At 36.9% G+C, this 12,579-nt stretch overlaps 1 protein-coding gene across 2 annotated transcripts in view; it reads right to left on the bottom strand.

Annotated features, from left to right (window-relative positions):
* Nucleotides 1-12,579, bottom strand: part of MTPN (myotrophin) — a 44,277-nt gene that overhangs the window by 15,636 nt on the left and 16,062 nt on the right. For both annotated transcript variants that reach the window (XM_056340605.1, XM_056340604.1), the window contains 2 exons: nt 3,804-3,917; nt 2,523-2,606 (listed from right to left, as the gene is read on the bottom strand). In XM_056340605.1, the coding sequence (XP_056196580.1) occupies nt 2,523-2,606; nt 3,804-3,917 (198 nt within the window). The remainder of the gene's footprint in view (nt 1-2,522; nt 2,607-3,803; nt 3,918-12,579) is intronic.

The raw sequence follows: 12,579 nt of genomic DNA, 5'->3' as shown, positions 1-12,579 counted from the left end.
TTTTTTTTTTTTCATTTGCAGTTCCATTACTTACATACACTAACATGAGACATTCTTAATATTTTTCCTGTATTTGGAGTTACAATAAAATATACCCATTCCAAAAGTAACTAGGAAAAACACTGAACAAAGTTAAACAGTAATTTTTAAAACTTTCAACAAAGGTGGAACTACCTAAACTCCAAGGTATCTGCTGTCAAAGAACATTGAAAATCAAACGATGTTACAAACTGTGTGACAACAGATGTTCAAACAAGGGTCGTAGGATAATTGTATTAAGAGAAAGAACAATCTCTTAATATACGATCTGCCTCAGAGTGAGCTGATGAGCAAAGTTTCAGTTCATAAATACTTCATCAGCTAGCCCATGTGAATGGAAGCAATCAGATGTAGTACAACATTCAGCTCTGCATGAAGAAACCTGAAAGTAATATAGGCTTTCCCAAACTACTGAGTTGAGGTTAGAAAAATGTTCCTGCATCTCCTAGTCCAAGTTTACTTTAACATTCTGCACACTTTGTAATATTGCCTGATCTTTATGACTCTTGAACTTAACCAATGCCATTGAAATTGTAGCAAGTACAGAAATCAATACATTCTCACAAGCTGCGTGAAAAACAGCTGGTTCAGGAAGGACCTTAATCCTTAATGCCCTTGCTGACAGAGACTACTATGAATGCACAACCCTTACTAGCTGCCTGACAATTCATGTGTGAACTCAAGTTTTGAGGAATCTTATTTATTAATTGAGCAACTTAGAACACAAAACACTTCAGAACAGAAATGGAGAGAAATACAACATGGCAAAAGGGTAACTTTTCTTGTAATGTGTATATAATGATCCTAAATGAAGGATCAGTCCTCACAACAAGTTTAAGCAAGTTGGATGTACCACTTGAATCCTAAATTAACCCACACAGTATTTCTTCACAGAAAGGCATAACTAACATTAGACAGGATCAGAGAAGTGAAGAAAAGTGCAATTCATGCAGCATTAAGGCAGTTAACGGAAACTTTACCTTCGAAGTGGCATATGGAAACATTACGCAGCATGAAATCCTTTGGTCAAATTATTTAAATTTGTTCATATACTGAAAACGCACTGTTAACCTCTTTTCAATGTAAGTGAGGTGTTAACAAAAAGGAGCACATATGAATGGAGACAAAACATTGCCTGAATTAACTACTGCTTCGTGAAATGGATCACCTTTGTAATACAAATCAAAGGGAGAACAGAAACAGATCAAGTTTATTCTCCCCAGGACAAAATTTACAAACACTATTAATAGAGAAACTTGTCTTCCTACTTTTTACTTCCCCACACTCTGCCAACCCAGATGGGTTTTCAGTCATCTGGCAAAAGCAGGAGGGAAACCACACCTCTGAGCAATTTCACAGTGGAGATTCCATCACATGAAACACTTAAACAGCTGCCAAAGCTAAATCCCACTCCTCCCTGTCTGATGAAGGATAACATTTTTTTTCTTGCCTGATTTGTTGTTTATTGCTCTATAGCTGGAGCGCATAGTACTTTTAGTGGTCACTACTACTACTGCTACACTACAAAAGTCCTGGAACTTTCTTCTTCAGCTATCTTCTCCATAATCAGTGTATCCTTTTGTAGGCAACCAAATGGAAAAAACAATTTAACACCAAGGAAAGCCCAGAAGGGTGGGAACAACAGCAGGAGATGAAAATCGTTAATAGAACAGGGGGTGGAGATTCCCTGAGCCTGTCCAAGGAAGGTCTCAAACACTTGCAAGATCAAACAAAAGTTTACTTTGTATGACCCTGAAGAGGAACTAAAGACTGATAAGAGAGAATAGCCTGCTGAAGGATGGGTAATGGGCCAAGAAGCAGCGGAGTCCGAAGTTTTCTGCAATAACTGGGGGAAGATAAATGTGGAAAGGGGAGATCCCAACCACGGGCTCAATTCAATGCCAAAGGACGTGCCCTGCTTGCGCCCCCCAAAGAAGCATGTGTGCTAATTTACATGGCAAGCAAAGCTGATTTAAGTAAGAGGTAGTCCACATTAAAGGATAAGAATAAAAAAAAGGAAGGCAAGTACCATTTTGGGGGGGAATAAGAAAAAAGAAGTGACTTCTGGATGAGTGCTCCTACAAGAAACACCCCGTCGGCAGGCCCGATGCTAGACCCAGGACTGGTGATCCCTCCCCTGCTTCTCTTTTCCTGGTAAGTAACACAAGGCATAAAACTTTATACACATGGTGATTGATAAGCATTTCTACTAGCCAATTGTTTACCAACGAGCCTAACTATGGAATAAAGTCTTTGTTTACCTACAGACTTCAGATATTGTGTATATCCTATTCCAACCAACAGAGTCACCAGATCTGAGGCACTCCTACCTCCTTGGCAGGACACGACACCTCTCTGGTTTAGCAACATAAACAGCATTCGTTTGATGTTCTGAACTTACCTCAAGCATTATAATCTTATTTTAATAATCATAGTAATATACTTTGCTAACGGATAACTTGTTCTGAACATTTGTATCTCACCTTTGACAGAAGCAATTTCACACAGGAAACATGGCCCTCATAGACTGCTGATAGGAGTGGTGTGATATTATGTTTGTCTGGAGCCTGTAAATTGAGACACAATTTCACACAGCATTAAAAGGTTTCACTTTTGAATTATTTTTGTCAACAGAAAACTGAAGGTAAGGATTTAAAATATCCAGAAACTTATTCCCTCAAGATGTTTTACTCTTCTTTGTAAAAAGAATGGTCATTGTTTAAAAAAAAAAAAAAGGTAACAGCAAGATGTTTCTTCCATAAGTCTTCTAGGTCTATATATATAAAAATATATATTCTATTTCTATATATAAATATATATTCTATTTCTATATATAAATATATATTCTAGGTATATATACACACAAATATATCTATTTTTAGGCCAATAGTAGAAATTGTGGGGTTTCAGCTGACAAATTTTGACCAATTTACAAACTACTCCTAATTCTTCCATTTCCCAGCCAGTCTGACTTCAGAAGCTAGTTTTGGCTGAAACATTATTTGGGCTGTCTTCTCTAAACTATAATCCTGGAAAGAACAAGAAATGAAATAACTGCAATGTTCTTTTCCCCTCTATTTTTTACTCCTCTCCAGTTAGAAGGACGTCTGAGGGAGACAGTCTTTTCAGACACCAATGGAAAAATCCAAGCCATTTTGTTACGGACTAAGTCTAAGAGGTTTTACACATAAACTTTCAGAGAAGCATTCTAAAGCGTAGTTTTTGGGGTATATGGTTAAAAAATTTTGAAACTTCACTTTATGGAGAACTACACTATTTTGAAGTGCCAATACAGCCCAGCACGTCTTTTCACAAAAAGATCCATGCTTGTCAAGATACAGCAACATGACTAAATTTGTACAAGTAAGAAAGTCTCAAAAAAAAAAGGCACACCAACAACAGTTGATTCTACTCTAGCCAAAGATGCATTGCACTGCCTTCTGAAGTCTCTTCCAACAAATATATAGTATGTATTCCATGTAAACTTCATTCAGATGTGACGACTCCATTTATTTTTCTAAACATGGTCAAATTAAGTTTAAACTTTTTATAGCTACAAACAGCTTTTCCTAGTGTGTCCAAAAAGAATAAAAACATTTAATAAAAATAATTTTAAGCTTCTAACCTCTAGAAGCCCACCACAAATTAAGTGCATCCAATTTTTTCTCTTAATCTAAGTCCTTCAGTAACCTTAGCACTTATAACAATCCCTTGTGTGTGGGGGCAGAAGACCCTAACATCTGTTTGCAAGTTGAGGTACATACATTAATATCAGCTCCTTTCAATAGCAGAAATTCCAGAATCTCAAGCTGTCCACAGTCTGCTGCATAGTGAAGAGGCTTTCTCCCACCTTCAAGTGTCCGGTTGACATCTTCACCCTTCAATGTAAACATAATCTAATAAGCAAAATTTTAGAGCTAACACACCAAGAGCTTGGACAAAAAGTCCAACACTTTCAAATATGCTGAAGAATGTTCCATCAAAATATTTAAGTCATTGCCCAAGAAAACTGAAAATTAAGTTGCTTGATTTCCTTCCCATCATCTACGCATTTAAAAATGTAAGACAATCTTTGTCCCTCCTTCCACACTGCATCAAGTGTATTGAGTACCCAAATGCACTTGGTAACATGTATTATTAAAAAAAATACCATCAGAGCTTGTAAAAAAATGCTCACATTTTGCTTCTTTGCCTGAACTGGGACCCTAGTTATCTGGCCAAGTTACTTTACCTACTTCTACACATACTGAAGTTTCACACACTGAGAAACCAGATGCATAGAAATAAGTCAGCATCGTAACTATTAGCAAGTGAATACAGATCATCCATAATTAAAAACCCAATTACGAAACTGCCCATTCTGTTTTATAAATAGCACCCAATAATTCTACACGACACAAAAGTCTGAGAACAGTCAACCAAATCAGGACACAGGAAGCTGTATTCTAATGCCACTCATACTAGTGAATCAAGACCTTTCTCAAGGCGTAAACAAAATTTAATTCAGTGAGTGCCTAATCAGCTTTATTTCTTCACCTTAGGTTGGGCAACTAAGGATAAACTGATTTGCTGCACTTCAGTAATGACAAGGTGGTACTGGAAACCAAATACTGACAAGCTATGTGGTAAGTGAGTTCCTTCTTGTTTGTATGTGCAAGTAATAGTATTTTAGGGAGTGGCTAAATTTAGCATCATATCTCCACAGAAGAACAATCAAAAGAATTACAACTGCAGCACCAATTCATACTTCTCTAGAGCCCCTGCAGTTCTCTCAGTCCTGCCCCAAATCTCTAGAAAGTCCACAGAATAGAGGGCTTGACACATCTTCTAGACATTACCTCCCTTCTAAGAATGGAAGGAGGACTGTCAGAAGGAAATCTTATTCTGCATCTAATGTTCTGTATTATCAGTTTTATACTACTGGCCAAACAACAAGATGATCTCTGAATTCTCTCCTAGCAGCAGGATATTAAATTCTCATAACACACTCTGTTGAAAGTCAAAGCAACACCACAGCATTTAACTAAACCACTGTGCATTCTGTGGTCTCAGAGGTCAGGACCCAGTTCTTACACTATTGAAGGTTCTGGCTTCAGAGAAGAATAAAGTAGCTGCAAGTAGCACAGTGAAAATAACTCTGCAACTGCTGTTACTGACCCAAATATGGCTTCCGAAGTATGTTGGATATCAGGAAAAAGACAGTTTTACCTATGATTTTCAGAACAGCAACAAATTGTACCTCTAAACAAAGTCCACCGCGCTTTTAGCTATGTGGGCTACCAACACGGTACAACAGTTTATAATGTAAAATTCCAACATGACTAACTGAAGATCTAACTTTGTTTACCAGTAAAATTGTTGCAGATAGTTTTGTGATGTAAACTTCCCTTCCCTTTTGCTAAGCTCTACCCATGTTCTTATTTGCACCTTGCCACTTCCCATCAATTTAAAAAACAGCTGACATTTAAATATAACACACAATGTTTGCAGATACATTAAGGATTGGGATGCATAGCTTTAGCAAGCCAACCATGTAAAAGCCATGCAATCACTACTCTGAAGAAGGCTTTAAAAACTCCTGTAATGTTTGACACATGCTAAGACATGGCAAGTAAGAGGGTAAGGGAGAAGGCCAAGCAAGTAATACCTGGGCCAGTGCACAGTAAAGCTAGAGCATTCAAATTCAAGAACAAGTTTAGAATCATCATGTCTAAAGATTAGACCAGCCTAGCAAAACTCCCCCTTCCTTAAGGTCATAAATATTTCTCCCATTGGCTTACATTATCAGATTATTTCTTTTTTTGTTTTAAAGAATATACCACAGACCCCCTCTGTTCTCTCCTAAGCTGGCTGTAGAATAAATTCCTGCTGGATAATAAACTTTTGGAAGGAAAAAACATCACCTGAACGCAGAATTTTCTCTTAAAGATGATGAAAACTTGCTTACAGGGGAGTACCTAGCAAAAAGTCTGCAAAGATGTCCCAAACACAGATTACACAAATTTGAATACTAGCATTGAGAAAATGTATTGGCAGCATTCAAAATCAGAGTGTTTCAGTCTGAATTAACAGAACCAAGATACCCTGTAAGTTACAAAAATAATAAAAAAAAGCAAGTACTCCTAGATTCTGCAATAAACTGTCCAATATCCAGTTGTTCCATGGGTGTGAAAAGCCACGGTAAAACAGAATGCTGAATGTTATAAAACTTTGTTGGGTCTTTTCTACTCCTGGTTCAAGACATATAGAAATAGGAAGGGAAGAAAAATCAACCCATTTCATAAAAAGGGATCAAACCCTGGCACAAGCACCTGCTTTAAATGCAGTCTCTAACACATGTATGTCAGAAAACTCGCAGGACTCTTCATAAGTAATTTTTCCTCTGGCCTTTAGATCTCCTATTTGTATTGTCTGGGGCATCTCCCCATAGAAGAGCAGTGGTCTCCAAAGTGGGGTGCAAAAACCCAGACAGGTGTGCAGGACAATCCATTGGGGTACAATAAGAAAAAAATTTTTGCACTGTTAATAAAATGTAAAATAGTGTTTATTTCAACTTTAATTTCCAATTTTGAGCATGTTTTATAACATACATACTACATAATACATGTATAAAATTTATTTATAAATATAGAGATATTGGTGGAACATGCTGGAAATTTATTTATTGATGAGGTGCATGATCAAAAAGTTTTGGAGGCTACTGGTATAGAGCTCTATCGGTATCCATGGGAACAACAATTTAATTCTTTTTCAGAAGGAGCTTCATGCTGTAACACTAAATAGTTTCAGTAGAAGTTGTATAGGTAAACTGAAACCCCCCGTAAACCATACCCCTACACACAAGTTACGCAGATTAAAGACCAATTGTCACAAAATTCACAAGGACATCTTTACAGTTTTGCTTGTGCAAAGAGAAAGTGCGTTTAGACATGAAAATACTGATTTCATATCTTTAATTGAAATTCTATTAACATTTTCTATCTTTATCTACACCAGCTTCCATTTATATGCTTAAATAAGTCTCTAAGATACAAGTTTCATATAAAATCACCTATAAAAATGGGGAAGTCAGGAAACTGCTTGAACCCTCATGATCCAAATTAGTAATACACAGGTGAAAGACAGTAGTTAACCAGTTACAACAATAAACATTTTACTTGGCTAGACAGTGATACGAAACATCTAACACCCTAGATAAGGTTATTAAAGATTAACTAAACAAGCTGCTGTTCTCTTTTGAGCTTTGGATATACAATCCTGTGGGTGTTGACTTTTGTCTTCACTGGATGAGCACTCCAAGTTGGATTCTCTTGCTCTTCAACTTGTAAGTATTCTGTTTAGCTAAGCTAGGGAGAGATGTTTACTTACATGGGCAGATGGATTCTCAGTTCTGACAGCCTGGCCAGCCATGACAGACCACATTTTGTATAGGAAAAGCATCTTCTCTATATGGTGACATGCAAAAAGTGATTGACTATGCACTACAGAATTCAAGCATTCGCATTAGCAAAGAAATTATACTATATAGTAGCCATAGCTACAATGCTGATTCACCTCTTCATATGATAAAAAAATACCTAAGCATAAGGTCAAGACTTGAGCCCCTCATAAATAAGGCAGCTCTGGTCAAGGTGTGGCTAATTATGTCAACAAAACAAGACAAAGGGGTCTCTGAAGCCCTATGACAGGCAAAGGCAGGAAAGAGTGCAGGAAGTAAAGACTTAAAAAGAGTTCTCTCTATGTAAAGTTTTGTGAAATTGCTGTGTTTTCATATAATATTGGCCAGAGACATTATACTGAATGTTATAAACTTCCCTATCAGCAATCTTTTCAAGTGATGTTTCTCAGTACTGAACTTGGAGACAGCAAAGTAAGCGAGATTTTTGGTAGGATAAAACTCAGACTATATTAAATAGCTGCTAAAGGTTTTCTTTTAAAAGACTATATTCTGCACAGGTCAGAACACACATGAACTGCCAAAGAGCATGATTTTTCCTTTACACCCGTAGGAACAAAATCTTACGTACATTAGACAAAAAGTGATAGAAAATTTTCCCAGGAACATTTAAGGGACTTTTGTCATCTTCTAGAATCTAACATAGCAGCAAAGTAGGTATTTGTTACGAGGGTACTTTGAAGGAGACTTAGTTAAGCCAGAATCAAAGAATCATATTAACTTCAAAATAAAAATATATTTTCAAAGGCATGAAAGATTACTTAGTTTCACTTTCTAGAGTGGACCTACAAATTCACTAAGAATTGTGTAAACCTTTGTGCAAAGCCTCAGAAAAGAATTTGCCCTTGCAAAAGGAAAGACATGAACACCTTTTAACAACCTTCCAGAATATGCTGAGTTTACTTAGTCAGACATTTAAGGCTATGTCTGGTATAAGCTACATCAGTAATGTTTTTCTTTGCAGATCAACGACCTAGAGCACCAGCTATGCAGTAACATTAAAAACCAGTTCCGCACATGAAACATCAGAACCAGCAGTTAGCAGGTATCTGCCTTAATCCCCTCTATTAAAATCTGATTACAGGTAACGAAAAGCCTCTCTGTAAATCTCCAGTTACTAAACAAGACAGCATGAGAAGATTTTTATAACATGTTAATCTTATGTCCTACTTAGAAATAGCACATACATGGATAACAGCAGAATATTCAATTAGAAAGGCTTTAAATGTCATATTAATTTTTCAGTGAAGGACAGGAAAATAAAAACTCAAAGCTCAGCTCTAAATACTTTCAAGAATTTTCTCTGCTTTTTAAATAACTAATAGTAGGGTTCATTATAGCATCCTCCGAATGCAACTATCACCCACTTTCTGTAATGGAGCAATTAAATCCAAAAGATCTGTTCTAACTAATTTCTTAAGTGAGTGCTGTCAAAATTATTTACTCTTGAACTTTCTTAAACTTAATTCTTCAACTAACTTCTATCTCACACAATTTCCTTGCTCCACTTTTTCTGCCAACATACCTACACAAGCCAGGCTGTATCTCATGTCCTTTTACAGTTAAAAAAGCCAAAGCTTGCCTGGAATTCAGTTCCATCCCTGTGCACTCTGAGAAAGTGCCTACATTCTTCTTTGTTACCCACCCCCAATTCCACTTTTCATGCTCCCCCTTTTCATACCTAAGATCAGAGAGGAGTCCCCTGACAGCCAAGCTGCCCTCCTGCTGGATGTCCCAAATCTGGAAGGATCTGCACCTTAACAGCTGCCTTGAATAAATTCTGCCAAATTTAATTCCTTATTCTTTTGCAGCCCAGTTGAAAGTATGAATCAGATTTCATTGACTTTCGTCCCTAATGCACATTATTACGTCAGCTCAATGGAAATGTTGAATAAACAAGTTTAGTCATAAATTACAAGTTCTGAAACTCTTTATTTACTGGGCATATTATTTAATCACACCAAACTGACACTGTCCTTGAATAGACCCCACCTTTTCTGTAGGCTTTATTACACAGACTGTATTCTATGCACCCCTTCATCTAGCTTTACCTGCTAACCCCCTGCTTTCCCAGTTCCCGTCAGTTTCAAAGGCATCAACACTTAAAGCGAAATGAGCTGAACCAAACTTCATCTAGTGCCACTCTAGCATTTCTACAGGATATTCCGTGTGCTTCAATCACAGGCTTACGTTGCAGTGGCACACCAACCACAACCAAATCCGAGCCAGCTATTCACCTGAGCACCATGGTTTGCCAGTAGTGTTGCTCTAGAATATTATTGCCATGCTATTAAAGTCACAGCTCACCCATCAGTTTAGCACCGATTTTCTCCTGTGTAGCAGTTACAGTATCACTACTCTTATCCACAGTTTAATCCTTCTCACCTCTGCATCAGAATTAGTGGCTGAACAATGAATCCAATGAAGGAACTAATCAGTATGAGAATTAACTTGCTAATTTTCTCCTTTCCAGCTAAATCCATTCCTTCATCTGACTCACCACTTGGCACACGTACACAGCAGAAATAAGTAGCTGGAATTTACACTGCAGTTCTACCACAGGAATAGAAGCTGAAAATTGTGACCTCATTAAATCCTATTGCATAGGCTAACTGTATTAGTAGAGCAGTATCTGTAATACTGGTGGCATTAAAATGCTCTTTCAAATTTAGAAACAACTCCATATTCCCATCTGTACTTATCCTGCCATGCAGAAATAACTTCATCTCCCTATTTCATGCACTCTTTTCATTCCAGTTTTAATGAAGGAAACCTGATTCTATGCAGTCAGATGCCCTTGGAACACAGGGAAGCATCCTACAGGAGCTGCACTACTGGGTAATTCCTATCTCCATTGTTCCGGAAAAAGATGAATTCGCTGTACAAACTGTTGCATTACTTATATCTCTTGGCATACAAAGGATAGCCATTGTTACAGTCTATTAGGTAACGCTGACATTTTAAATATAGAAATACCTTTATTGTTGTCTGAGTGGGAAAGAGGAACAATGAAAAAAAATCTCTTTATTAAGAAAAGTTTAAGTCCTATGGATGAGATATTCCAATTATCTTACTGCATACTGAGAATACTACCTCCAAACACTTCATATTTTACTACCTTCCTGTAGGCCTTTGTTCACACTGGGTTTATTGTTTTTTTAAAAAATTCAGCAAAGAGATCAAGTGACACAGGGCATGAGAAGCATTTCAAACCAATCTCATTGTACAGATCTATAGCAAAAGGTGTTAAGAATTCAACTCATGGAAAGCATCTCAGGTTTTGAGCATTTATATTACTCAGGTGTAGAAACAATATGCAAATATGTGCGGACAAAAGAGAAAAGAAAAATTTAGGTATTGTACCTTCTTGTTTCTTTGTCACATCTCAGTGCATGGTCTTTATATCAGAAGAATCATGCGTAATATTCATTTATGCACTGTTAGCAACATTCTTCACTTTTAAAGCACATAGTGTAACAACAACAACAAAATCCTCCTGGGAATTTATGCCAGAAGAAACATTAGGAAACAAGTGAAATTCAGTGTAGCATCTGCTTTCTATATTCATCTTCATAAGTTGCCTTTAAAAAACAAATCTTAGTAGATAGGTAGGTAAGCTTTGATACACCCAATAACAATGATCAGAGGTATAACTGAAATGTAAAAATCTTTCTTACATTGTGATATTCTGAATCCGGAAATCCAGAAATTAAATTGGGACACCTGACCATGGTATTTTCATTCCATCAGAGGGGGATTGAAAATGCCATGGTCAGGTGTCCCAATTTAAATTTAATTTTGTAAAATGAAACTGGGAGAAGTAAACTATAATTTATGTGTTAATGTTGGACACAATCTGAAGACATTTTGCCATAATTGAAACTATATTGGTAGCCACTGAAGGAAATCTTTCCTTCCAACCTAACTAATTTTTAGTTTTTACACCTAGTTGCCTGAAATAGTAAATTTTATGGTTTTAAGTGGAACACAGATAACCTGAGTTTTAAATCACTTAAGAGCACTGTATTCCTTAGTCTTCTGAAAGGAGAGCAAGTTTGGACAAACCACACCTTGTAAAAAATTATTAGCCATATACTCTGCCACATTAAACTATGACATACACGAACAGGGTTTAGCCGACAATCTTGCACTTCCACAACGGGAATGTGGGGGATGTAGCGGAACTAATATATATTAATCTTCCCCTAACACTCTCCTTCATTTTCTCAAACTTTGAATCAGCTCACACCCCTTCAATCACTGTCCAGTATAACTTTTTCCAGACTCATCCATCTCTGGAAAGATTTTTTAACAAACAAAACCACCGCCCACAACTTAAGTACTCTGACGATAAAAATACATTCAGCTATCTTTGTCATCCTACTTGTATTCTCAAAATGGCTGTATTTTAAGTATTTAAGCCAAAGTTCACTGCATAAACCGTGTTCCAGTTGTATGTTCATAGACTTTTCAACTGTTTATTGCTGTCACATGTCAGCTCTGGGGCTCATCTAATCCAAAAGTCACCTCTCTAGCACTGCAGATCTGAATATCTTTATTAGGAATCCTTAATAACAATACAACAGAAACAAATGAAGAAACCCCTATTTTCTACATACTTCTGTTCCTCAAGGTCAATTATCCTACAATTCCAAAAATAAAATATTAAGCCCACAATTAAGTCAAATAAAAACTTCTGTCATTAATCTCTTTGCTGTAACAGTAAAAACATAAGATGATGTTTTTACATAACTAATCCATGGGTCATAAACACTAGCAGTAATGAAGGAAAACTCAACTACCACACTTCCTGAGACCTGACTAATAATCTAAAAATATAAGGACAGTTTAATTCTACAAGCTTGTAAGCCTAATGACTCATGGAATCACAGACTATTTAAGGCTGAAAGGGAACTCTGGAGGTTTTCTAGTCCTAACATCTGCTCAAAGTAGGTCCAAACAGATCAGGCTGCTCAGGACATTGCCCAGCTGAATTCCACACACCTCCAAGGACTGAGGATTACACAAGCTCTGTAGGCACAAACCCTTCCCAGGGTTTGATCATACTCACAGTGAAGTATTTC

Source organism: Falco biarmicus, chromosome 5 (genome assembly GCF_023638135.1).
Source record: "Falco biarmicus isolate bFalBia1 chromosome 5, bFalBia1.pri, whole genome shotgun sequence".
In the NCBI taxonomy this organism is placed as follows: Eukaryota; Metazoa; Chordata; class Aves; order Falconiformes; family Falconidae; genus Falco; species Falco biarmicus.
The sequence above is the reverse complement of the archived record's forward strand: the minus strand, read 5'-3'. Positions and strand labels throughout refer to the sequence as shown.